This window comes from Gambusia affinis, linkage group LG01, assembly GCF_019740435.1.
Source record: "Gambusia affinis linkage group LG01, SWU_Gaff_1.0, whole genome shotgun sequence".
NCBI classification, from domain to species: Eukaryota; Metazoa; Chordata; class Actinopteri; order Cyprinodontiformes; family Poeciliidae; genus Gambusia; species Gambusia affinis.
The window spans coordinates 21,836,649-21,864,589 of record NC_057868.1 but is presented as its reverse complement, the minus strand read 5'-3'; the positions used below and the strand labels follow the sequence as shown (position 1 = coordinate 21,864,589).

Here is a 27,941-nt window from a genome sequence, read left to right as displayed (position 1 = left end):
ATGGCATTGTGTATTAGCCCTGGGGGAAACCTGCTTCAAGCTACTTTTCTGTTACTTATGATGGGGAGTGTGCGCTCTTCAAGTTTCTGCACAGTATAAAAACTAAAGGAATGTTTCTGTTAACTCAGACTAATTAAAATAACGCTTTGATTTAAAAATCATCTATGAGGATTCGCCAGTTTATCGTGATACCTTACCAAGTTGATCAGGATGCTCTGCATTCTTTGTGGAATGATTTCAATTGCAATTAATTGCGTACAGATCATGATGACCCTTTATTTAGCGGTACATCAGAAAAATCTTACAAATCCACAGCACTGCATTGTTTTATTAGAATTTCTTTATGATGCCCAGGGCCTCTGTATGGGCTAAGAATGACTGTGTCTTTGTGTGCGTGATTGAGTAGAAGCAGGACTCTGTGTCCCACTGAGAGGATGAATAGAAACTATTTTTTCCTCCAATGTTCTGCGCCTGCTCCCCTCCTCCTCTCCTGCCCTCTCTGATCACATTCTCTGTTCTCCTCATCACACCATTATTGTTATGTAACTGCAGAGACAAACAGGACACTGCCTTTCTGTCCTCTGCTGGTTATCACAACGCTAAATTAAACTGGAGTAAGGCCTTTCTTACTTATGCTTAGTTTAAATTAAAAATGTAGTTCGAAAAACTATTTATCTTGTGCCATTTTTCACAGCACACTTAGCTATTTTGTCATTTTTTTATGTTATATTGTCACATAAATAAAAATGAGAATAGATGACTGACCATTTTTAGCTTAGAATGACCTAAGACTGACCTTGGTGTTTGAAAGGACCTCATGTCTGTCTTCATCTATGAGGATGCAGTCAGTTATATCAGACATATCAGTGACTAGTAAGCTGCATTATTTATGAAAGAAATAATATGGCTTAGATGAGACCTCACAGGTCCTGAAATTAACCCCCTGTCTGACTACAAGAGTGGGTCAAAGTAAGACTGAATATAAATTCAAGAAGTTTGCAACGATAAACTATAATAATACATTTTTATAACAATAATAATAATTAAAAAAACCTTGCTGTCAAAGGTGTTTCTCCAGTATTGTCGCTTAATTCCCTCAATTAATCTTCCCATCGACTCTGTCCAGCTTCTCTGTCCCAGCTGAAGAAAAACGTAACAACATAATGCATTCTGATTGTTGTGTAGTGTTACTTTTCTACGAGACAGTTTGAATGTAGGCCGACAAGTGCAGTTTTCTCCTCGTCTAACAAGAGCACATTTGTTTTGTCCTTAAATGGTTTGTGACTAACTTAAATGGGACTGCCGATAGGAAAAGGGCACATTGGTGGAGTGAATGGCTAAGAGTTGTGGCAACAGAATATAGCATTTATATTGCGTTTAAATATTGATTCTATTTACTAATTACAAGGACTACAAGGAACTGGCAGAACAAAAATTTACTTCTTACTTTTTATTTATAAAAACATGAAGAATCATTTTTGTTCCACAGTTGAGGCATACCATTAATATAGCACAACTCGAGTCCCTTTCACCTCTTTAGGTGCATTTGATCAAATGGATCACCATAATTAATATTTCTATTACATTTTGTAAAATTACACTTATGCCCATGTTTGTAAAATAAAAATCCAAGTAATCCAAGTGAATATGTGGTTGTAACATGACAAAATGAAAAGAAAATCTATCTATCTATCTATCTATCTATCTATCTATCTATCTATCTATCTATCTATCTATCTATCTATCTATCTATCTATCTATCTATCTATCTATCTATCTATCTATCTATCTATCTATCTGAAGGTCTGTCTGTCTGTCTATCTGTCATTGTTTTGGTGATTCTCTCTATCTTTCATCTGATTGGCTGTCGACCACGTCTGCCCATCGTCCGGTCACGCCCACTGTGCCAGCGGCTTCCGCTTCAGTGTACAGACAAGGCTTCACACAATTCCTGCCCATCTTTCTGGGCTTGCCGAAAACATTCAGAGAGGAGCCACTGCGGAGGTAAGAAGACAGACATTTTAACGTCCTGATTGTGGACTATCTATTTGTTTTTAGACCATGAACTCTTGCTTTGCCTGTTATCTTCAAAGAATACTGCTAACTGTGCTAACTAGCCATATTTTTTTCGATATAGCCCGCCTGCTAACTCCAACAACGCTAGCTGTCAAAAAAGAAAAAAAAAAGCTTTCAGACCTCCGTCAGTCAGGACTTTGAATACCAGCTGGATGTCTGCTTTTAGGGAAAACCAACGAGTGTTGTGCATTTTCTTATCCTCGTTTTTGTTTAAAACTCAAGCTGGGATTTTATACACGCTTTAGATTGGCTAGCTAGATCAATTTTCACTTTGTTTGTGCTGGTAATATTCGCAAGAAATAAGCTTAGGGTGACATATTTGGGAAAAGTCCCCACAATGGGTGTCTCTTTTGACATATACTCTTGTAAATATATTGCTAAGCAGGAAACATTAGGGTGTATTTCTAAGCGTAACTTCCACATACAGTGTTTTTGGGATTGAATATTACTCCCAAAACGTGATGTAGGGAAACCTCTAATAATGTGTCCTTTCGTGTTTAACTTCTTAGTAAAATGGTGGGAATGTTCCCCTGCCTGTTTGACTTCTCGCCGCTTCGGTCACCGTCTGCATCTGACTTTAGCTTTTTAACCCGGAGTAAACTGCAGGTCTTTGATACCAACATTTTCCCGTGAGACAGCAGTCTTTTTATCTGCCCTCCCTCACCAGGGGACAAATTCTCAGTGGCAAACACTGCTGTATCATTGTGTGTTGCATTTTGCATAGTACTAAAAGACCAACATTTCATCATACTCCTACTCCTTACATATAAAGAATTAATATCTTAGCAAAAGTGTTTTTTTTCATTTTTTTTTTTTAAATAGTGCAATTGTATGAGTGGACACAGATAGAAGTAGGATTATGTAGTAGTACCAGAAATATGTTGGTCTCTGGAATGAAGAAGACTGTTTCTTGCAAATTCTTAGATGTTTATGTTGGAAAGAAGAAGAAGAAAAACAAGCCTTTCATTTGACATTATATTTCAACATTGGACCACTCTCTGGGGATTTACAGTTGCAATCATTTTGTTTTGCGTCTTCCTCCCTAAGGTGCCTTAATTACCCCCTATGGGGATGGTCTCCATCTGAAAGGGAAATTTGAGTCTTTAGTACCAACGTTCTCGTAACAACAGCAATGCCAGGGACTTTTTCATTTCCTAGCACACGCTGAAGAATAATTTAGTTGTGAAATGTGTATTTTGTGATCTGTGGTTACATTTAAAGGGAAGAGGAAGACAATGTTGTAATTCGTGTACTTAAAGTCTTGTTTCAACACGGCAGTGTGGAGCGTTGTAGCGTTAGCATGGACCAGGACAGGACACACAGACGTAGTGGTCACATGAATTACTGTGTCATTAAGTTGTTGGATTTGAATCTGAATTAGCTGCAGCCTTTTGTTGCCATAAAATTGTGGTAACCTTTAGCTTTTTCTCCACGAGGACTTCATAAGAAGATGTTTATAAGCCACTTGCTTTTTATAAAATTAAAAAAAAAAATACTATTGCTGTGCTGTGCCACTTGAGAATAAAAGTGAGCTTGAGGTAATGCTGCTTCTACTAGGCAACCCTCCCGGCAACAAAGAGATTACTGTATGTTTAATTTATGGCTGATAAAGAGAGCCAATCAGGAGCCTCTCTCACAAAGCCACTATGTTAACTTACTCTGCCTTTAATGGCTTGCTGTCAAAGGGGAAGCTTGCTGGTCAGCCAGGACTAAATATGAGACCAACCCTCTATCATTATGTAAACATGCTGTCAATGCTAGCCAATATTGCCATAATGGGTACTTAAATATTGATCTGCTTACTCTTTGCAAGGAGTTGACAGCCTTCTGTTAAATCTTTCAATAAGTCCACCAGTGCAAATTTTAGTTATTTCCCCCTCAGCACAGATGTGTTTTGGATACTCTGAAACACTGGCACATGATGTGTGGAGCTGTTGCCCTACTTTAGATTAAACTGTTAAGTTACATCATAATGTGGTAACATTGAGGAAAAAAAACACCCCTTTCTTCTTTGTAACAAAGTATTTACACAAAAATGAAAACTAAGCATGATCTAATTGCTTTGATTTCTGCCACAAAAGTATCACTTATTGACATTGCTGCTTGTTATGATGATTGTAACAATTCTTCATCAGTAAGGAGGATTAAATAAAAACATGAAAGAACTAGAAAGAACTGATAAAATCGTGTAGTGTTTGTTGTGCAGAAGAAAACCTCTTACTGTTGTGCTTTTTTATGAAATGATTTCCAGTATTGCAAAGTAAGTTTGTATGGTATCAATAAAACATGTAACTGTAATGCTGTTGCTCAAAGTTGTGGTGACGGTGTTGTTGATTATGACTGGGCTATATTGGGCCAATTCATCTGGCATTTTGCAGCAACAGGTGGGGGAAGGGCAATGGTGGATTGCTTCCTTTAATGTAATAGTATGACAAATAATTATAGCATCTGTGAAATTTGCTTTTTACAAAATTTTTTTATCCCATTATTCTGTCACCAGTTTAAATCCACCGCCATCATTTTGGTATATTAAACTGTAATAGTGTCACAGAAATGGTCCTAGTTGTTTTGAATTCATTTGAATCTAGAATCTGGTAATTCAAAAAAAAATATTTGCAAAGTTTTGTTTGGTAATGCAGATTGTTCTCCGTATGAACAATCTTTTTGGGTTAGTGGGTCACCATGTGTTTTTGGTCAGATAAGTGATGGTGGAGATTGGCTTTGTTCTGATTGTCCTTTCATGCTTCCTATCTTTTGTTTACTGATTTGTTTACTGATTATTTCTTTAAAGCAACAGTAAACATACAATTAGTCAAACTAGTATGACCTCGTGAAATATTTGTGATCAAAGCTACACACCAATGAAAACACAGTAAAGGCAGTAAAGTTTTGCACACAGAAGTCGACTGGAAAAAACTCAATCCCAGCATTTACAACTCGGGGAAGGGAAAAAGAAAAATGATTTTCTTCTCCAACACAGTTCCATTCAGCATGATTTCAAACCGCGATGACCTGAAGGTTTCTGTCTTTTACTCTCAAAATTATTGACATGTTTGGTATAGAGAGCGGACACGTTTAAACCTCAAGGCGCTGAGCCAGTTTAGTGTCTTGTGATTTTGAAGGTAATACTCATCCTAGAAGGGTTTCCACTCCTAACAGGTATCGCCGGAATGTGCTGAGTCATGCTACGACGATTGCCAAGTTTTGTATGCGAGTATTTGTGAGAGAAAGACTTTCGGCATCCTGAACCGAAAGCTCTAGTAGAGGATCATGAAAAGTTGATACTTATGTTTGTAGAACATCAGAGGATTAATTAGTCTGTTCTAAATCCCAACACATACTGAGTTAGTGCGTAATGAATATCTAGGTATTAATGAACAACCCATAAATTTTACTGTTATCAGCACGGACATACAATGCTTTCCCCCACTAACAGGTTCCATATGTCTATGCCTTGTTATTGAATTGTAACAAAGGGCAAATATTACCTGAGGAAAGACAAAATTAAGATTTCAATAGATAATTTCATTTCTTAAGGGGAAATGTTAAACTGTATTTCTTTGTTGTTGTTGTTTTTTATTTTAAATTTTACTTGCCACTCTCAGGCCTGATTACTACCAGACCTGCAGAATCAAGAAATCACCCAAACAAAACTTCTCTTGAGTACATGAAGGGTGCTAAAAGATCTCAACACATGATTTAAAGAAATTGAAAAATGTTTACATATTTTATTCTGGAAAGAGTTATGAAGCAATTTATCGTGCTTTGGGAGAACACTGTGCTAGCTAACATGCAAAAAAAAAAAAAAAAAAAGGCATATTCTTCATTCGCAACCAACTTCCTGTGCTATTGGTCATTCAACTTTGGCAGCTGTGTTTCTTCGGAGCATTGATGTTTTTCCAGCCTTTCAAGTGTGATGCAATGTAACCATTTCTCATTTCTCAACGCACTATGAAGCTCCCCTTGAAGAAATGCTTGTGGGAGGGTTTATTGGCATAGTTGGCTTTCAGTTTGTTTGCAATTTGAATATGTAGCCATACTAAACATTTTATCTTTTTTGGTCCCATGGCTCTATCAAACAGAACAGAGATGAGGAAGGTGGATGGAAATAATCACAAATTACATTTCAGGACAACGTTCTCTTTAGCCACTTCTCTCAATCTGATCTACATTTGGTAATCATTGTTTTCTTTCCAGAATGTTTTAGATAACTTTCATCTTTAAAAGGTTGTATTTATTACACAAATTTTTATATATATATATATAAAAAAAGAAGAAAAAAACACATTTATTTTGTAGGAACATTTGACACAACAGAAACAAATTCATGCTTATAATCTAATTTCTTGCTTTATGTTTTGTAAAGATAATCGCATTGCAAAAATGACACTGAACTTGATTAAGACTGAACTGACAGGCACGTCTAAATCCTGTGTTGTGTTTATAAATGGATTTCAATGCTATTTTAGAATAGAAGCAGCTTCTTGGCGTTTAAAAACTAATCAGAACTTGTTTGTGCTCGAGTTCAGAGCAAATGTAGACTCAACTCTGCGGCTGCTTCCAAGCAGCTGCTGTCAAGTGAATGTTTTTGACCGAGTTAGTCTTGTGATTGAGGTTGGATGAGTTTGATTTTATACTTGTGGTTGTTCTATTAAGAAGTCATTTGACGTTTAAACTTATTCAGTCTTGTGATAAATTCATCTTCCTTAAGTGTCCTATTGCAACAACAGTGTTCTGAACACATGGTGTGATAGTGTAGAAAAATACTTGACGTTCTCTGTAAGTGCACTTTGAGCGGAGGTGTCATGATTTGTAACATAAGTTTGCATGCTTTTGTTTTGTTACGTAGTTGACCAGCTGCCTTGTACTAATGCTTGAACATTTGAAATGCTGCTTTAATAGGACTTTACTTCGTCAGTTCAATCCATCAAGACTAACATTCAGTTTATGGCTTTATTTTAGAAACAATGGGTCGCAGACAGGGAATTAAATTCTTGATTTATAAACACTTCTCTTATTTCAGTAATTCAAAAGCCTGATGTTGAACTACTTCCTCAGTGACGAGATACTTGAACAAGGAACTCCTCTATTTCCATAGCAACTCTCCTCCCGACTCGGTAGCTGAGGTTTTTTTCTTTTTACAATTTCTGCCCAAATTAATGCACCATAAGTCCCACAGTCAAAATGCTTTTCTGTTTAGACCCTTTTCAGAACTCTGTGCATCTTCTCAGGCTGCACTGACGATCCCTTTTCACAGTCAAGCCCTTTTCTTTCCATCCCAACCCTGTTGATGGCTCTTAAAGCCAAACCCTTTAGCAGTGAGGGATTTGACACCAGGTTCTTCAAATCCTCCAGGCAATAAGTTATTCTCCTTTATGAAACACTTGTTTTCTCTTGTGATTCTCCAGTGACTGGATCAGCTTCCACCCACCTCTCTGTAGCTGCGTTTGCATTGACCTTAAAATTGTGCAAATTGGAATTACGAAAATTAATCCGCTTAATGGAAACCCCCTACACCAAAGAGACACCAAAGTCTCCTCTGATGGCTGATGACGAGCGCTAGTGCTGTGGTCAAAATACGAATGTATTTCACCAAAGTGTATCCATGATTTTTAATGACTTATCATGCGAAGAATTTTATTTACGTTATAATAGCAAAAAAGTTTGGCGCGCATTTGTAATGGAAACACAGCTTGTACCATCTTTGTGATTTGTAGTGTCAAAACTGGACATGTTTGGGGTTTTCTCCCTTTGACCTCTCCAGCAACTTTAAACTGCAGATTTTGCAGTTTGAACTTTTTCAGACCATGTCTGCCTTGCAGCCTTTGGCTACTCACATGACACCCAGTTTTGCTGCAGTCTGATGTAAACGTTGTACAATAGCTATTGCATTCTCGAGGCTCGTGTGATGTAACCTCAACACACCCGTCCTTACTGGGCTGTCATGGCCATTGAGGGACAACATGGGAAAGGAAACTGCTGTCCAGCTGGATGGTTCACTCAAAGGCTACACAACGTGGTTGCTCAGCACCATGTGACAAAACGTTTGATGTAAATCCATATTTGGTTTGTTTGCCTGATATTTATTTTGAGTGTTCATCTTATTGTTTGCCTTCATTTTTATTTGAGTGTGTGTTTGTGAATACTACCCCCCTGTACGTTTCTCACAGCATACAGAGGTGTGTCAAGTACTCATGTTGGTGTGTGTAGCCAGACATCTAGAGGTGGGTTCAGTGCCAGGCTTTGTGTTGAACTGTAAAGGCATCACTTGGATTCTCCCTACAGTCAGTTGACCTAGGAAGTGATCAGGAGGTCAGTAAGTAGATGTTTATATTGTAAATACTAATTCTGTGTTCAAGTGGCCATGAGGTATGAAGGTATACCAAGATTTTGAAGCTACACATTGATAAACTGCTTAATGTATAGTCATATTTTAGTCATTTTGTTTATTTTAAGTTGCAAAGAAAGCACAAGAGAGTTGTCAGCTGACCGGAAGAGGACTTGTGCACTTCTCTGTATTACAAGGAAAACTTTGGAGGTAGTTCCAGGAGACAGCACTACTAAATTTAGTGAGTCGTCTATATTTCAGGTTATGAGTGTTTTATGCATTCATAAAAATCTAAATTCTCTGACTGGAACAGCATTTGTATTTTGGAGCAAATTGCAACTATTTTTTTCTTTAAAAACCCCCCAAAAAAACAACAAAAAAAACAAAGACATCCACATTTGGTGATACCAAATCATATTTTATCCTGAATAGATTCTTTTGTATTTAGATAATCAGAAGATAAAATAATATATCTGGAGCAAGCGTGCTACTTTTAATTGTGTGCCAATAGAATAAATAGTTATGTTTCTTACAGAGTAATTTTTGTAAAAAAAAAAAAAACAAAAGTCCTTTCAATTTTTAATCCTAGAAATTTTAAGCTAGAAATGCGTGTCTCTCGGTCTCCAGTGTTCCAGTGTGGAGTATTTGGGTCATTTGATAAGCTTTTGTCCAAGAATGGAAGCTTAATTGTGATGTGCGCATGGTGCCATGTCTGTCACAGTTACGTAACGACTCGCAGACATCTGAGAGAGAGTGACCGATCTGATCTGAGGGTCTGCTCCGGCCAATCAGATAGCTTGTCTCCACATCCTATCTGTCAGTGGGTGTGGGTGTGTGAACCTAGTAAACTTATCAGCACAGTTATGGAAGACCTATTTGCTGCAACTTTGAACAAAACATCTGATAAGATGTTGACTTGACATTGTTTACAATTGCAAGGATTTAAGCTTGATCTTCGTCTACAATCACAAAAAAACATTGTGTTCCAACGTGATTAAGTTTCATAATAACAACTGCATTTATTAATTATTGAACTGCAAGATTAATCATTTATCTCAGATTTATTCTCAGAAACTGACAACTGTGGTTCCTTGCTGAATAAATAAGTCTATTGAAGTCTTAGTGGAAGCTCTGCCACCTTAACTGTGCTTGCATATATTTTAAACTGAGGGTAATGTGTAAATAATTGATTTTAATACTCTCTCTTGTAAAAATAGTTTTCTCATAATAGAAATAGTTTTCTTGCCGTCTTATATAACTCAACCTTTGGAAATGAGCTTGTAATGGAATGTGAAAAGGGAGTAGCAACATGTGAGCCTGAGGGAAATTAATGAAATGATACACCCTACAAAAAGTCACAAACATAGATTTTGTTATTTAATGCTACTGATCTACAGACCTTAAATTTAAATGACTTTTTTTACAGACTAGACATTGTTGAGTTGTTTCTAGTAAAGCCTTCAAAAGACAGCAGTCCAGAAAATACTGAAGAAAATATGTATGATGAACTATTCACTGCATTATTAGAAGAAAGAGTTGCCTGTGTTACTGTGCAGTACTTTGTGATTTTGTTTTGTAAAAAGTGCTTTATAAGTAAACTTAACTTACTTACTAACTACTTTTGCTGTTTTCTGGCCCATTTCTGGTTGTTGTTTTTTACTTTTAGGTTTGATCTGGCAATTTTAATCGACCCAGCTTTATTTTCTAGGTAAAATCAGGTAATACAGAGAAATAATTCAGGTTGCTCTGAGAACAGAAATTATTTTTACTCAACTCAAAGTGCATAAAACACACACATGCTACTGACTTATGCTTTTATAGAGTAGAAATGGAGACAGTTTTAAGTTTGAGATATTTAACAAATGAAGGATAAAAGAAGATTTTTGTTCTGTGTTTGATCTGTTGATCACTGATCAAATTGGTCAAGGGCAAAACCATGAGATTTTGAAGATGTAAACTTAGGAATATTTAAGCCTTTGTTTTTCAGAAATAAAGTATGTCTTCTGCCCTTTGAATCAGTCTGAGGTTTACAAACTTCCCTTTTTTCGCAGTTTTATCTCCTAATATCTTAGTTGATTCTCAACTTTTACTCTCACAATGTCTAGAAATAGTTTCCACATCCGTTCTTTGCAGATTTCCGGTAATGAAGCGTTGGCCTTTCTGCACAGCACAAGCTTTTTAATTAATTCTCTGTGATGGGTCCAGTGGCTTATTCTGTAAAAAGAGATTCTGTAAGCCCTCTTTATTTTAACAGGTTTTCTTTCTCGTCCAGTCTTCTTTAAATAGAATCTAAACTAACTGAGTCATTTTAATGAATCTGCCAGTTTATCACACTTCATCGTCTTCGCTGCATCTCAGCTGCTAATAAGTTGCTAATGACTCAATGGGACACTGGGATCCATTCTGTCCACCTTATCGATCATGGACGCCGAGGCCAAAGTTCAGTAGTGTGATGAAGGCGTTGCTGGTTTCTGAGAAAGGTACAATCCCTGTACTTAGTGGAACAAATGGAGAGTGAATGTAAAGGAATCAGGAACAAACTTTGGTTCCTGATTCAATGTTTTACCTTCAGAATTGATGGACTTCATGAAATGAATTGTTTCAGGTATATAAAGATTTTTAGTCCACGTCTAGTTAAAACAGAACTTATTATTCATTACTTATATTACTTTTAAATTTTGTTGTGCTTTATTCATGCACAATGACTATAAAAGCAAGTCTGAATTATGATAGTAGCTGCATTTGGGTAAACTGTTAAAATGAATTGTAGATGACCCTCTGTGCTTTGTTTACCGTCGCTACATTATTTCAGCTAATGTATCAGACAGTGCTCTACTTTAGAGACATTTCAGGAAAATATAGTTTTTTTGTCTGTTTTTCACATTTTAATTGTTCAAAATTAGAAACACAATTGTGGCTTGTGTTTCTCTTTGCCCTTTCAGCCAATTTTCTTATTGAGCTGGTAAGAGGAAGATGTTCAATGGTTTAGTTATATCAGCAAAAGCTGACATGTTTCCCACTTGTCGGCCACACAAAGTTGTTTCTTTGCACTTAATATTTATTTTAGATGTTCATACAGTCTTTGACCTATGACCTATACCACTTTATTGGAATGATGCAGTCATTGTTGCTGATGTAGCCTTAAACACTACTACTATTATATTTCAGACAAGCTACTTTTATGTATTTCGCCTGCTGCGAATGAATTGACTTTTCAGTCAAACACTTGTATTTGCTTTGTGGACTGTGTCATTGTGATGAAAATGTTACCCGTCAGTTTGGCTTGTCTGTAGTAAGATGAGGCGTGTAGATTACAGCAGTGAAACAATCAGGCATACAGTAAAGATCATGTCTCTAGGAATTCAGCTCTTTCATTGCAAAATGTGGTGCAGTGTGTGCGGTGCAACGATTTAGTCATCTTCGTCTGGGTGTCGTGTTCTCACTAAAACCAGGAAGATAGAGCACATAACACCAGTTTTAAAGTCTCTCCACTGGCTCCCTGTCGCTCAAAGAATAGACTTTAAAATACTGTTGTTAGTTTATAAATCACTGAATGGTTTAGCACCACAATACATTAAAGATTTGCTGCTGTTGTATCAACCTTCCAGAACTCTCAGGTCTCAGGTTCTGGTTCTGGTTCTGCTCTGCATCCCCAGAACCAGAACCAAATGAGGAGAAGCAGCATTTAGCATCTATGCACCACAAATCTGGAACAAACTTCCAGAAAATTGTAAAACAGCTGAAACACTGACTTCCTTTAAATCTCAACTAAAAACCCACTTGTTTAGAGTTGTATTTGAAACGTAATAAATTGCAAATTTATTGACGGAATCTGACTTGATGTTGTGTTTTGATTGTTGATTCTATGTTGCATTGTGTTTTTGTGTTTGATTTGATGTAAAGCACTTTGAAATGCCTTGCTGCTGAAATGTGCTATACAAATAAAGTTTGATTTGATTTGATTTCCTTGGCAATACTTTTTTCTGCTGATATTAAAAGTTTTAAAAAGGCTATTATTTGATCTGGCCCACCTTAACTCTGGAGGAGCTACGGAGATTGGGAGCACAGGTGGGAAAATCTATTTATAAGGGAATGATCAGCTCTAAATAATCTGCTTAGATGTGAACAAACTTGAAACCTTTGGTCTACTTGCAAAACACCACATAGGGGCAAAACTTAACGCTTCAAATCTTCTCTAATGCCCAATTTCTGCAAAACAATGTGGTGACAGAACCAGGACAGTGAGGACACTTTTCTTTAGCATGAACTGGGAAGTTGGATGGTATTGAAGCGAAGATGGATTGTCATAAAGAAAAACTTGTTGAGGATTATGAAACTTGATACTGAGGACATGGTTCACCTTCCAGAAGGCAGCACAACTTTGTGCTAGTTTTGAAAGTTTCCTTTATTGTATTAAGACTTTTACTGTCTTTCTCTGATTCCATCAGTTTAACAATTCTTTGTTTCTTCCAGGCTAATCATTTTCCTTGGTGGACAAAGCCAAAGCTCTGAAGTCAGAACCATCAACCTGCTGTTTGTTATTTGAGGAGCTGTATTTGCCTGGTGGTCGTCCTCTCTCATCCATCTCCAGTAAATCTGAACGTGGCAAATTTTGGGACCCCCGTCTCGACATCTTGCATTTTCCTTTGGCCCTGGTGACGTTCTGGAGGACACATCTTCTACTGCTGTCCCTACAGATGCACTGTTGGGTCGCTACCAAAAGGAATATGTGCTAGAAACTGAAATCTGCTCTAAACAAAACTGCTCACTTTGAGTGTAGAAGATGAGCAATGAAGACGAGTTTTACGACGCCGTCACAGGTAGGGAGGTCTCTTTTCTCTCTTGATCTCTTTATGTGTTTGCTTTGCACAGATGGAAAGGATTTTTTTTACTCCAAACTTATTTTTCCTTGAGCTGCTCCCTTTCAGAAGTTCCTAAGTCGAATAATTTCCCATCATCTCACCCTATCTCTAACATCCTCCTCAGTTTCAACAATCATCTGCATATGCTCTTCCTCTACATCCATGAATCTTCTGTGGTCTTCCTCCCGTCTGTCTCCCTAGCAGTCCCTTTCTTCAATATGTTCTCTGTCTCTCCTTTGCCAATGTCCAAACCATCTCAGGCTCTTTTCAGATTTGGATTATGATACACCCTGACACATTCAGGTATGAACAGATAAAGTAATTCCATTCACACTTGGCATTCAAATGTATCCAGAATGACGCCGACTTAGGAGGTAGATTGATAGTAATCTCTTGATTAGCTTAAATGTGCACCTTAACAGAGAAAAAGAGAAAGGTTGGATAAATAATGTGGGACTTCAAAAAGATTAGCGACGGCACAGATTTTAACCCATTGTAGCTGCATCTCTCTAACATCTGATGGCATGCTGGCAGCCATTATCTGCTTTACTGTTGACAGAGCGCCGTCTTATCAAGTGACTAAACATGCCTCAGGGTCTCAGCCTTGCCTGGCTTCTCTAATTTTGTCTCCAAATCCCTCAACCTGAGCTGCCCTTCTGATATGCTCGTATCTAATCTGATCTTGTCTTTAGATTTCAGCTCCACCACCTCCACGTCCATTCACAGAATTTGTGATGTTGTATACTAGACATTAATGAAACTCTTACTATCCTGTAAATCCTCATGTTGCCCCCGACACTCGTCTCCATTCATGAGCGTAGTTTATATTTTGGTTGAATCTCACAGTCTTTAGAAAAAAAAAGAAAGCATTACCCTCCCGGGGTCTTGGCGTGATGCTCAAGAGTGCGGCAGATCTCACGGTCGGACAGCAGGGAAGCAGAGGTGTCCCGTCCCATCAGAATGTCAGTTCCTGAACCCAGACAAAAATAAAACCTCATAAACACGCTTGTGGGGTCAGTGTGGCCCCTCCGGACAGGGCACAAAGTTACAAAGCTCACGGGGTCCAATAGACCACGTTATTTGAGGAGCTGTATTTGCCTGGTGGTCGTCCTCTGTTGTCAAGCCGTCTTCAATAAATCGGATCTCAAATTTCGGAACTGCAAGAGGGTTAAAAAATGTTTTAATTGTTTTGTTTTGCCTTGTAACTGATATTGTTCACTGTCCTCTCGCTCGAAAAAGAAAAGAGAAAAAGAGAAAAAGTTTCCGTGAGCATCCAATCCTGAGGCGGTAATTCAAGCTACCTGTTATTGAAGGATAATACTATTCACTGTTATCCAATTTGTTTCAGCCTGAACATGAGTTCAATAATTCAGAGGTAGGTCATCTTGTGGTCATGATCACTATTACCAACAACAAACCCAAACATTATTGAATAGGATTGAGGTGAATTTCGCTTTCTTTAAAAACACTTACTCCAAATATATGGCTATTTTTACAGATTTTTATTTTTTAATTAAATGCGTAAACGGAGAAGATCAGATATCAGTCCTCGAAGTCAATATTCAAGATTGGGTGCATGCCAAACACAATAAGAAGTGTAATAACCAGGTATTTGATAATTACACAGTGTATTTCTAAAGGGATGTAGATAAGACCTTTTGGTCTTATCTACCCTTTAGATAAGAGATTGACATCCTATCATAAAACATTTAAGGACCTCATTTGCTGCAGAGTTGAGACCAGAGGTTGTCCTAGAGTTTTTTCTGTCATCTGTCATTTTGATGGACTGGATGAAAAATAATCTAATAATGACAAATTCAGCAGTATATATATATAGTGTGTATAGACTATGAACAAGCTGGCTGTCTACACATAGACAATCAAATTAAACAATTGCAATTAAACTATGAACGATTCACCTGCTGATGAGAGCCTCACAACTTCCTCCTGGTCTGCATGGACCGAATGTCTCACGGGGGATTGCTGCAAAGGCTTTATTGTCATAAGGTTTATTGATTTTGCCTTGAACAGACGACGTTTCATGGAGGCTGACTTCGATCCCAGCTGCCCAAATGAAGACTGGAATTTCAAGCACCATTCCAGACAAAATTTTGAAATCAGGAAACGTTTCTCCAATTGAAGCAATTTAACATTTCTCCAATTGTTCTCGTTCTAAAGAGCAAAACTCTTTTGTTTCCTGTTCCCTAAGCAATCGATTCAGCGGGAGAAAATCTCCCTTCATACACTCTTTCATCTGCACTAGTTTGACTCGTTGTAGTCACACACACGCTCCAAACCTTGTTGCTCATAAATGTTCTATGAAGTTAAGTTTTCAGCTCTCTTTCCGATAGAGATGCATTGACTACGGTGTACAAATTAAACAAAAAGCTCTGATGGGAATCTTTTGTAATTGATATCCGCGATGTAGATTGGCACATTTTCAGACCTGGTGCAGAGCTTTGGACTTCTACAGTAATTCTTGTTTCAGAATTTTATCATCATTCATTCTGCTCACTTGTAATATCACAAGGTAATTTTGTTGATGTGCAATCATTGATAGTTTATTTTGAAAGTATTTTGTATGAGTGTGTCATCCCTGTAGTGTTAGTATTCAAAATAAAATAAAAAATAGCCATTATTTCCTAATACAACGTTTCCCATAACGTTGGACTTTTCAAAATAGAAATACTTTGCTGTAATACTTTCAGCTTCCATTAATCTGCTGAGATCTATTTCTGTTTCTTAACAGCCCGAGTAAATACCTGGCCTTCCTCTGTTGAAAACAATTTAAGTTTTTAGCTTTTTATTGGGTCTTTTATGAATCCCTTAGCAGCTAAATACTACTATAATTAGCAAAATTGTGTCTTGTGTCACTGACATTTATAGTTTTAACTGGTTACCCAAAATATTACCACAGTCGATGTTAAAGGAGTGGGGTCAACATGGACTGGATAGCACACGAGAAACAGAGTCTTGTGTTTATTTTAATATTGGGAGATCTTGTTCCTTTCCTAAAAAAAACCCCACCTGTTAAATTTTTCTGTGATAAGTAATCAGTTTTTTTTGTTTTGTTTTGTTTTGTTTAAATTGACCTCTGTGTGTCCAACATGATGATTATAGGGTCCACACCTTGTACCTTTTGATATAATACAAAAGCTGAAACTCCTTTGTGTATTTAAAGTGAAGGCCTCACCTTGTTCTGAACTCCACCCTGCTGCATATTTTAAGAAATGCAGCAGGCCGGCGATTACAGCAGCATTCTGTTAATTCACCATAGCAGCTTTGTCTTTAAGATTTTTATGGTTTAAATATCTTCACATGATTCATTTGGCTTTAAAATTAGGAGTAAAAAACAGAAAAGTTGGCTTCTGGAAACCACCACTGCTGTTTTCTAGAAGAATTTAATCGTTCGATGAATAAAATTTGCTATTCAAATCTGAGCAACAGCTTGTGATGCAAAGCAGTTTGGACATTGATGTGCATGGCTATAAAGATCCAGTTTTACAAAGAAAACAAAAGATCACAGCTGGTGATAAGACAGCAGATATTTGTAAATTTTTTAATCCAAAAATGTGACTTTTTTTTTTTTTTTTTTATGGCTGCACAGAGTATTGACTTTGTGTGATGCCTGACGCCATTTGCTGTCTAAATTGGGTCAATTCTTGCCTTGGACAGGCCTGGATTCAGACGAGTCGTGTGAAGGGTTGTCTGAGGCCAGTTTCAAAGATGCCAGAGGGTTCGATGGCAGCAGTCAGAAGAACAATGGATCAGTACCACAAGAGAACGGCATCAGGAAACACAGGTACAGCTTCATTCCTGCACCACATTCCACCCTCTCTGGTCAGTGCTCTAATCTGTCTGGATTATCCTCACGTCTAGAGCTGCAACAACGCTCTTTCTGAAACCAGAGTCAGGATGGAAATCGTCAGTTTTCTTTAATTTTTTATTGTAACTCACTTTGCATTTTTGCAAGAAACTTGTCATGCAGCTTGTCTTTTGAGGTGATGCATAAAGAAAAAAAAACAGAGATGAGTTTGGCTCCAGGCATTATGGGCTGAGTCACACACCAGCTTTTAGCAGATGCTGTACATTATGTATATTAACTTCCATTTGTTTTGGTGACGTGGTGCGTAGTGGAAAACTACCACTCCAAGAAAGAGTCACAGGTCATGTTCATGTGAACTCGCGTGTTTGTCTGAAACACGTCTCTGAGAGTTAATAATTTTCCTCCCTCTGTTCTGCAGAGGAATGTCTACATGTCTGCTGATAAACTTGAAAGATCTCATCATTCTCTTACCTGCATCCGTGTTTCTTTTCCCGTCTCGTTTTCTCACCTCAGGACATCTTTACCAGCACCCATGTTTTCCAGAAACACGGTTAGCATCTGGAGTATCCTCAAGAAATGCATTGGACTGGTAAGGCTTAGTTTGTTGGACTGCTAGAAGTAAATCACACCTTTGACTCACTGCGAGCTTTAGTTTCAAATTCATTGAAATGGACTCCTTCACAGGCAACAAATTATGTGAATGCATTATTATTAATATTATTTTAATATTGTCTGAAAAAAATTAAAGCTCTGATATTTAAATAGCTTACTGAGGGATCATGTTACTGGTTTTTTAAAGGTGGACTCATCACTAACAATACAATATTTGTATTTTCTGTAATTCTATATTTTTACCAAGAACTTGGTGCCCAGATTTGATTTCATTTCTGCCCTCTAATTCACCTTGGGTCAGTGTTATGCACACAGGTGGAATAAATGCATACTCCCTATTATCAATTAATCAAATAGAAAGATTTGGTTTCAGTCTGTTCAGATATTTGACCTCTTCCTATCAGATAATGTAACGTTCAGTCGCATCGGTCTATTTTCTGCCATCCTTTTAATTTTTATTTTTTATTTTTTTGTATGACCATTGTTAAATGTTAATGTTGGCGTGCTTTATCTGTTCCTAAACCAGTTCTAGACGTTTGTCCTGTTTGATCACCCAGGTTTCCACCACCTAACTTTTGATATCGAAGAATATGGATGTTCATTATTCTGTCCATTTTGTGCGTACAGCACCAGTCACAATGGCAGCGAAACAGACCTCCGGGCTGATTGTGCCACCACCGTGCCTCACATATAGAAAGACACCATGTCATTCTTTTTCTGCTACAGTTTTTGCAATGTTGCCACAAGCGGAACACATCTCAGAAGAGATAATGGTGTTTTATATCAAGTTAATGAGTTAAACTGCACAGATCTTCCAAAAGTCGTTTGCAATGACATGCATTCATCGCCTCTGATTCAAATTGGGATCCACAGTCGAGACTCCCACTTTCGACATCTGCTCCAGTCCAGTTTTGTCAGCGTTAACATTACATCATTTGCTTAAAACACACCAAATCTGGGGGCGTGTAACCCTGGGAGAAAGTACAGGCAGAAAACCCAGCGGGTTTGACATTCGGCACACAGAGACGGCTTAGCGCCGTGACAGAAACACTTCCTGCTCCTGCTGCTCAGCCTGCAAATGGATACATGTAACTAACAGACTTGTAGAGCAGATCGGTGTGTGTGTGTGTGTGTGTGTGTGTGTGTAAACACCTGCTGCTTGTGTAGATGCTAGTATAATTAGCAAAATTATTGACAAGATGATGACACTTTTCATTGAGCAAACAGTTGAACTAACAATCCTGACTATACAAACAATTTTGGGGGGTTTTAAACATCAACTATCAACGATAAATCAGAATTCTTATCATAGTAAGAAATTTATCACAATGAATGATAAACGATACGATTAATGTCCACAAGAAGTTACCGTCACTGTGGACAGGAACATACATACTCGGAGTGACCTGCTTTTATTTACACCAGGAGAGTCAGACAAGACAGCTTCTAGAAACTCGGATATCACACATTATATCCAGATATCTGCTGTGAAATGATGTGCTGTTTGCTCGTTTTACAGGAGCTGTCTAAGATCACGATGCCCATCGTCTTCAACGAGCCTCTGAGCTTCCTGCAGAGGATCTCAGAATACATGGAACACACTTACCTCATCAACAAAGCCTGCTCGCTGTCCGACTCCATAGAGCGCATGCAGGTCAGAGCAAACCTCTTCTATCATCTACATAAACTTTGTTTTACTCTGTACATTGAGTCAGTAGTTGGTCTTTGGTTTTGAACATTTCTGTCTTAGTAACTAAATGTACGTTTTACCACAAGGTCTGCTCATTTGTTTTAGGATGCGGCGTCACCAAATATCTTTTACAAAGTGTTCTCTAAATTAGAAATGTAAAAGCAAAGTCTCCACCTTACTCATCTTTGTTTCAGTCAGTAGCTGCTTTTGCTGTATCAGCAGTTGCGTCTCAGTGGGACAGAACTGGAAAACCCTTCAACCCACTGCTGGGAGAGACCTTTGAACTCATCAGGTACACACACAGCGGCTCACCTGGCCGTCTTTAAAGCTCATCAGCGGTTAGTTTTGCCTCATTGCCGTGTTCTTCTGCAGAGAGGACCAGGGTTTCCGGCTGGTGTCAGAGCAGGTTTCCCATCATCCTCCGGTCAGTGCCTTCCACGCAGAGAGCCTTTCCGGGGACTTCGTCTTCCACGGCTCCATCTATCCCAAACTCAAGTTCTGGGGCAAGAGTGTCGAGGCAGAGCCAAGAGGAACAATCACACTAGAACTTCTAAAGTGAGACTTTTATGGTCCCAGATTTAAAGAAAAATGCTTTACAATAATTTGTTCATCACATTTTCCACTTTTTATTTCCCCCCTTCTTCGTTTTAGGCACAACGAAGTGTACACATGGAGTAATCCTTACTGCTGCGTGCATAACATCATCCTGGGCAAGCTGTGGATAGAGCAGTACGGAACAGTGGAAATAGTCAATCACAGGTATGTGAGCAACTTGTGTGCTGCATTTTCCTTTTTTCTTTCAAACCTACGTCGTAGTAAAGAAAACAATGTCGCTGATACAACATCGGATTTTCTACGAATTATTAACAATTATGTTTTTTGTTTTTTTTTTCATTTTCTTGGACTGAATAAGATTGGAGAAAATAAAAATAGATTTCCAAGAGGACACAAATCAAAATTATTCTTCAAAATATCAGTTGACAATTATATTGCACACCTTTATTCTAACTTTTTACCTGCCAGTCTTTTGATTTTGACTGACTCTTTTGTAAATACAAAGTGGGATTGAACTACGAAGCGCCAAAACGGCCCTAATGTTTACAAACAGTTAAGTACCTTCATTCAGTATTCCAAGACAAGAGTTAGAGATTTTCAGATAGAGCCAATCCGTCTTACGCCAAAATAAACATGAAATAGCCCTTTACCTTACTTTTTAAACTAAAAACCATTGCATTATGATGTTTTCTGATTTGTGGTTTCTCCTTTTAAGTCTGTGCATTTTTATTTAAATGTCCAGAATGTTCTAAGACCTGCAGAAAATCCTAAACATTTACATCTGAAAAATATGAAGTAAAAAAATGTGCTGGAAACTCGCTAAGGCCTGGAAAAGGTTCAGTTGATAGAACCAGAGGACTGCTGTGACTCACAGTCATTCCCCGGCTTAAAACTATAAATATCCACAACTTGAACTCCACCGACGGAGACAAACTGAAGCTCGGCTTTTTGTTTGCTCAGATATTTGAGACTGTGCTCTCTCAGGCAAACAACCGCTGCTTCAGTCTGTATTTGTCCAGGGAAGCTCTTCAAGGCTCTGGTTATCTTTGTTTATTCCTGGTCGTGTGACCTGGTCACACACTCGCACTGATTCACACCACAGGCTGGGAAGCACACTCACACTGTTTGCTGTTGCACTGGCTGGTAAAGAGCCTGGATTCTTAAAAAGTGTAGCGCTTGCTTTAATTCTTTCCAGGTCTGGATAACTAGAAAAAAAAAAATCTAGTTTTATAATAATGACATACAGTTTACCCCCTGGGATAGGAATGTGGATTTCCAAGAATATATATATTTCATTCTTGAAATATATATATCTTTTTAAAAAAGGTAACATTTTTATCCGTTTAGTTGAAACATGTTAAAATCACTTGACTCGTTCATATGGAGAAGCTGCAGGACTTCTCAACTGTTGTTAAAAACGCCAGGCTTAAAGTTTGGATCTTTCTTTAGGCTTCAGGTGAAATCATTTCTGACGTGTAGAAATGCCGAGCTTCCCTTCACATTCTCTGCCTGTTTGTTGCCTTGCAGTTCAGTAATTAAAAGGACCGTTCTTCCTTCTCTTCTCTTTCTTTGTTCTGCAGCACCGGGGAGAAGTGTGTCCTGAATTTTAAGCCATGTGGAATGTTTGGCAAGGAGCTGCACAAAGTAGAGGGACACATCCAAGATAAGAAGTTAGTGAATGCTTTCACATGAGGATAGAACGAAAAGTTTGCCGACTTATTTAATCTTCTTAATTCTGTTTCCTTTTCCTTCTTTGTAGCTTTATTTAAAAAAAAAATTAAAAAAATCTTTTATTTACTTTAAATGTTCCCGTCCTTCCGTTTTCTTTTCTTTTCATCCCACATCTTTATTCACTTCTCCTTCTTTTACACTTAGTAAGAAGAAGCTCTGCGTGATCTATGGGAAGTGGACTGAGTGCATGTGGAGCAGCGACCCTCAGGAGTACGAGATCTACAAGAAGTCGGACAAGAAAGGCGACAAGAGCAAAAAGAATGTGAGACTAGCTGTGACTTTGACTAGCTGTGAAGCTGATGTTTTTGTTTTGCTGTGTAATAACTCTTGATTAAGTCCGGCTTGTTTTTGTTGGTGCCGTCAGCCCACTTTGTGGTCTCAATCAGGTAAACCTGGAGGTTTATGCAGACTTGTGCTCGTTCCTGTAACGTGCTGCAATAGGTTAGACACCCGGTGGCTCAGAAGTCGTCTCTCCAGAGAGATCCACTTTGTCCCTGAATGTTTGAAAAGCATCGGTTCTGTGCAGCAGAAGTTGCAGTGAGTTGTTGTTGTTGTTGTTGTTTCCAGGAGGAGCTTCAAAAAGCTGAGAATGACGAAGCAGACGACATGCCTGAAATCCAGGAAACGGTGTCTGTTGTACCAGGAAGCACTCTGTTATGGAGGATAGAGTCCAGACCAGCACACTCTGCTAAGGTATCGCTATAAAGCTGCGGATAGCAGCATAAATAAATATGTCTAGGTACTGTACACTTCCTGAAAGTTAGTCAGTACCACAGAATAAAATCAATTTAGTTAAAAACAATCAAGCATTTTAATCGAACAGTAGGTGATTGTGGCTTGGCTAACTGGAGTCGTACCCATCTGCTTTTCTCAGATGTACAACTTCACAAACTTTGCGATGGCTCTCAACGAGCTGGAGCCTAACATGGGAGCCATGTTGGCCCCCACCGACTGTCGCTTCAGGCCCGACATCAGAGCCATGGAGAATGGAAACATAGGTAATTTCATTTAAAGTTCTTTCCTTATTTATTTTTTTATTTTTATTTTTTCATCCAAAATAGTCAACTACCAAGCTTAAAGAAATATTAAAGGTTCTGTTGTGTTTGTTGATCTCCTGACTTCAAAGCATCCATGGTACCGTGCAGACGTTTTGTTTTTCTTTGCTCCTGTGCAGACGAGGCGAGCAAACAGAAGGAGAGACTGGAAGAAAAGCAGAGAGCCGCCAGGAAGGAGAGAGCCAAGCATGAGGAGGAGTGGACGACTAGGTAGCAAACAACTACAGCACACATGCAGTCAAACCAGGCCAATCGTATTCCACCTAAAATAAGATAAATAGTTATTGAAAAGCGTTTGCCCCTTACATATCTCTTTTGTGTTTGCTTTTTTTGAGCTGAAAAGATTCAAAAACAATATTTCTTTAATGACCCAGGAGGAATCTGTAATGGTTTAAACACTTTTTCCACAGGCCTATATGTAGAAATCCAGGTGTTATCAGTTTTATTCATATTTATTTTTTTACAGTTTTAATCTAATTGGTTATAAAATCTTAGGCTAAACCTATGACCTGCTGGAGAAATTTGAGATTATTGTGCTCTAGAAACGGCGACATGCATCTAATTTAACCACTAGAGGGAGCCAATGCACTTTTAGCTTCTACTAATCAAATTGTTCAAACTTTTTTTAGGTGGTTCCAGATGGGCACCAACCCATACACCGGCTCCCAGGACTGGATCTACAGTGGCGGCTACTTCAATAGGAACTACCAGAACCTGCCGGATATATACTGATACTCTGCTAGCCTTCATCTTTCTCATCCTCCTCCTCCTCCTCCTCCTCATCATCATCAGCATCGTCGTCGTCTTTAACCTGCGTTTTAATTTTTTGGCCCATCATGATGCAAAGAGAATTGCTAAAAATGCATCCTTAAAGGGTGACGCTTTTGGAAAGAAGCCAAACACCTGCCATTACGTTCAACATCTCAGAGAGAATCAGTGACCATCAAACATCTCTTCGCTGCCTTGATGCTGTAGAGAACACAATAATCACTTATTTCCCGGGCAATCTCAGCAGCAGAGAGCTGGGAACGTACTGAGTCACACATCTGCTCTGAATGTTTAACATCTTTGCAATCAGACTCTCTCCTTTCAGCTGCCGTACATCCGGCCAGCTGCGCGTGACTTATAAAGACACAGATAAACGTGCATAAGTGGAAACAATAACTTGGACGCCGCGAACCTGGCGATGGATTTGTGGATTTAAACGGACTCCCAGTCAACAAGGAAATCAGGGATGTGAATGTTCCTTTGACTGAAGACGGATTTTCGCTCCGAAAGACTCGAAACACTCACAGATTAATATAGAGGACGCTCTGCTCTCAAAGGAACAAACGTATGCATCTACTGTTGGGTCGGTTAGTTACAGCAAGCGATGTCTGCATCCCACATCCCTGAAACGCCTAATGCTCCGCCCCCCCCCCGGGTCGCCTGATAACACTGAAGTCGCTTCACAGAACTCCAAAGCAAGCTCTAAAATGAAGGTCCTCCTTGCTTTAAGCTGCGGCTCTGTTGTGTTTGTATAAACTCATTTTACCAACCAGAAGATGTATGCAGGACAGCTTTTGCAGCTCAGTCATAAAATAAAAATAAATGTTCAAGAGCGCGATTTGTACGCAACAAAAGTGAAACGCGAGTCATTGGGATCAAAAGGTAATCCCTGAAATAGTTCTCTTCTTTTCTGCATTAACAGAAGACTACATATAACCATCAACAGACTCAAACTCAGTTGTTAGAAGGCTGGAAAATGATATTTAAAGATACTTGTTTACTTTTACGCCTGTAGGTTATTATTGATGTTTAACGTAGATTCATTCACGTCTTTACACCGCAACCTCGACGAACTGATAGTCCAAAAATAAGAAAAGCTTCAACATCTGCTTTTTTTTTTTGTTTTTAATTTTAAACAACCTACTTGTGCGTCCGCATTCGACCCTGAATGACTAAGATGTTTTAGAAGATCTTGACATTACATTTACATATTTAACAGTTTAGTCGCGTCTTAAGTGTAAAGCGGCGCATACACATTAGTCTTGTGAATGCGTTTGTAAATGTTTAGAAACACTTTTAAGTCATTCTATGGAGAAAAAAAAAAAGATCACAAAGAGTTAATCTGCTGCGAAAAAGGGGGAAATAATGAACTCAGTCGGCCCATCAGTTGGTTTCTTGAATCTTGAAAACGTAACAACCATTAATACAACACAAGGTTAAAATAGCAACAAAAGATACAAAACAAAATGTAAAATTAGCTAAAATACAAAACAAAAAAAACCGCATTGATTGTAGTTTTTTTTTTTGTTGTTTTTTTTGGTCCTGCTACAGGTGAACATATCCATTGGTGCCTTGGGGTTCATCAACCAAAAATGGATCAGCTGAGAACAAACACACCGACCAATAGAATGAAAGCACAGATGGATTAAAAGCTCCAGAACTGATTGGATTTAACAACTGGTCAGAAGTGTGCTCTGGGGCTAAAACAGCGGGGCAACTTCCTGCTTTGAGTTCCGATATTACCGCCAGACGCAAGAGACAAAATACTGCTGCCTAAAGTCTTTCATTTCCATTAAAGCTTCACAGGCCACACAGTCGCGCGCGCACACACACACACACACACGTCTCTGAGCGATGTGCTAAACTCCGGTGGGTAAACGTTTAGCAGAAAAGGTCTTTACATCCTAGGGTTTGTTTACGCTGGAATCCGCTTTCCACTAGCTGCACTTTCAAGCTGAAGTAAAACATGCTGAAGCAGCGAAATGACTCCTTTTAATATCTAGCTTTTATGTCGAAGTGATGCGCTCACGTTTAGGGTTAAAAGACGTATATCTACATATTTCTGTCGCCGCAAATTTGGAAAGCTGCCACTTAACACTATGCAGCCCGGCTGAGCTGCTGAGATCTGCTGGCTGATAGGCGTTGTAATGTTTTGCTTGATTATTGTTTCCTCACGTCTGTGTTTGTCTGAAATCATGTTTCATCACCAACTCTATGCAACGTTTGCACAGCTACACGAACAGCTTTCGTCTCATCTGTTATTGTACAGCTGCTGTAGATTCCTGCCCCTCTCTGTCATCCTGACACACACACACACACACACCCACACACACACAGCTGAATTAGACCTGCTCACACTCATCTGTAGATGTTAACATTTAATTTCAAATATTTCATTGAATGTGGGCGGTAGGGGGAAACAAACTGCAGCGGCACTACGGCTGTCAAATCTCACCTCAGTGTAACTATTTCTTGCTCTCATCTTGTTTTAAAACTGCAATGAGTGCCTGGTTCTGTCTAATTCTTTTGCTTTTTTTAAAAAAAAAACATTTTTGTCTATTATTTATGGAGTTTTTGGTTTTAGGAGATAATTGTTGCTCAAACTTTGCCAGAAATATAGTATAAAGATGCTTAAGCCTTCATAGTGTGGCTGCTACATGTCAGCTTGACCGGCCTGGTGGAGGGAGATCAACTGTCTGTTTTTGACATGTTTGGGTAATTAAACTTAAAGATTTAATTCCTTTTAGGAAGCAAAAATCAACAGAAAAACAAGCAAACTACCATTCCACTGTCGCCAAATGGTGAAATTTATCACAGATTAAGTGTTTAAGTAACATGAATGTAAACAGAGCCACCAGTCTGTTTTTCTTTTCTTTTTTTTAAATATGAATTTTGCTATTGATGATTTAATTCGCTGGCCAAGGTTCTACCAGGTTAATCTCTCCATTTAACCGCCTCGTGTTGCTTTGACCGCTCGGTTCGTCTGTCGATGTTTATATGTGTGTGTACATTGTGCTGCACAGATGTAATCACAAGCAAAATGGCACATTGTTTTGTGCAATTGATTTATTTTTTTAGTATTTAAACAATTGTTTTTTGTTTGTTTAGGTTTTTTTTTTGGTGAGAACATTGTACCAGATGTTTTATTTTGAGGTGGGGGGAATGTAAAGAGGGTCTTACCCATGCTGCGGACAGCTCCGTTGGTTAATGAATGGGGGGGGAAATGTCTACTAATAAAATCCTAATTTCAGTTTTTGAGTGTGACTCTGACTTTATTGACATAAAATGAAGTGTAAGTTATGATATTGCTGTAGTGTTGTAGCCTATATGAGTCATTTGTAATCATCTTAATTACAAGTCACTCAAATGGTCACGATGATATGGCCACTTGTATAAAGTGTCAGACATGACGCATTCAAATACACCTCCGGTTCACCTGGGAGCAGTTTACCTTTTCAGGACAAAATTAGAATAAAACAAACAAAAAAACTGGAAATGCATAGAAATGTGACCACATTATTCTTGGATGTTGTGGAGGTTGAGATTATTCAACAGAGGGCTGTATAGTATGCTTTGTTTGACTTAAAATAAGCAATTGAAAATGTAGGAAAAAGCAGAGAACTGTACATAACTTATATGAATACTGAAACGTTGCAAGTTGCTAAAGGGAATGTGAAACAGCCTGTTTTTTTTTGTTTTTTTTTTGATGTGCACAACTGAGGCAATGACTTTAACCATTGAATGAAGTAGTTTTGAGAAATTCAATTCTGATCTGTGAAATGCATCAAAGCGGCTAAGAAAAACTACAAAACGGATAAAAGATTATTTTTTTTTCTTAATAATCCAAGAAGCGGTCATTGGACAATAAAAGAATAGCTAAGTTAGTAAAACAAGATTTTGCAACATTTAAGAAATCAACCAACTATGGATGGATGGGTGGATAGAATAAAAATAAAAACATACAATTTTTTATTTTTTTTGGTTTTATGTATCTGTCTTTTATTTATTTTCCTGATTGAAATGTATTTGTAAGGTCATAATTTGTCATTCATCACATTACATGGCATGATGCACCAGGTCTACTACACCCATTTACAAGAGGAATACACGGAAACATACACAAGGTTTTACAATAGGGAAACAGGAAGTTTAGCTCATTGCACTTACAACAGTGAATGGAACACTTTGTTGTCGTTTTTAGGCTCTTTTTGTTTTTACTCTTTTCTTCAATCAGCTGGGTTATTTGTTTTTAAAGTCCCCCCCCGCCCCCTGTCATCGTTTCGTTCACCTTCTCCCTGAATCTTCATCACATAATGATCCACCCTGAACTTGGAAGTCAAAATATTTTTCTCATATATATATGTATATATATATTTTTTTGCTTTGTTTTAGATGTCATCTCGTTTAACAAACACAACATGTATAGAAACTCTACACA

General features: G+C 38.2%; 1 protein-coding gene across 1 annotated transcript; it reads left to right on the top strand.

Moving 5' to 3' along the window:
- Positions 1 to 1,881: 1,881 nt before the first annotated feature.
- LOC122838984 (oxysterol-binding protein-related protein 2-like) lies at positions 1,882 to 26,038 on the top strand. Its single transcript, XM_044130068.1, has 14 exons — positions 1,882 to 2,004; positions 12,878 to 13,224; positions 16,942 to 17,068; positions 17,606 to 17,681; positions 19,224 to 19,358; positions 19,589 to 19,686; positions 19,767 to 19,949; positions 20,046 to 20,153; positions 21,530 to 21,619; positions 21,825 to 21,942; positions 22,248 to 22,373; positions 22,555 to 22,678; positions 22,855 to 22,945; positions 23,365 to 26,038. Exons 2-14 carry the CDS (start codon positions 13,188 to 13,190, stop codon positions 23,465 to 23,467), a joined length of 1,416 nt encoding a protein of 471 aa, XP_043986003.1. The 5' UTR covers positions 1,882 to 2,004; positions 12,878 to 13,187; the 3' UTR covers positions 23,468 to 26,038.
- Positions 26,039 to 27,941: the final 1,903 nt, after the last annotated feature.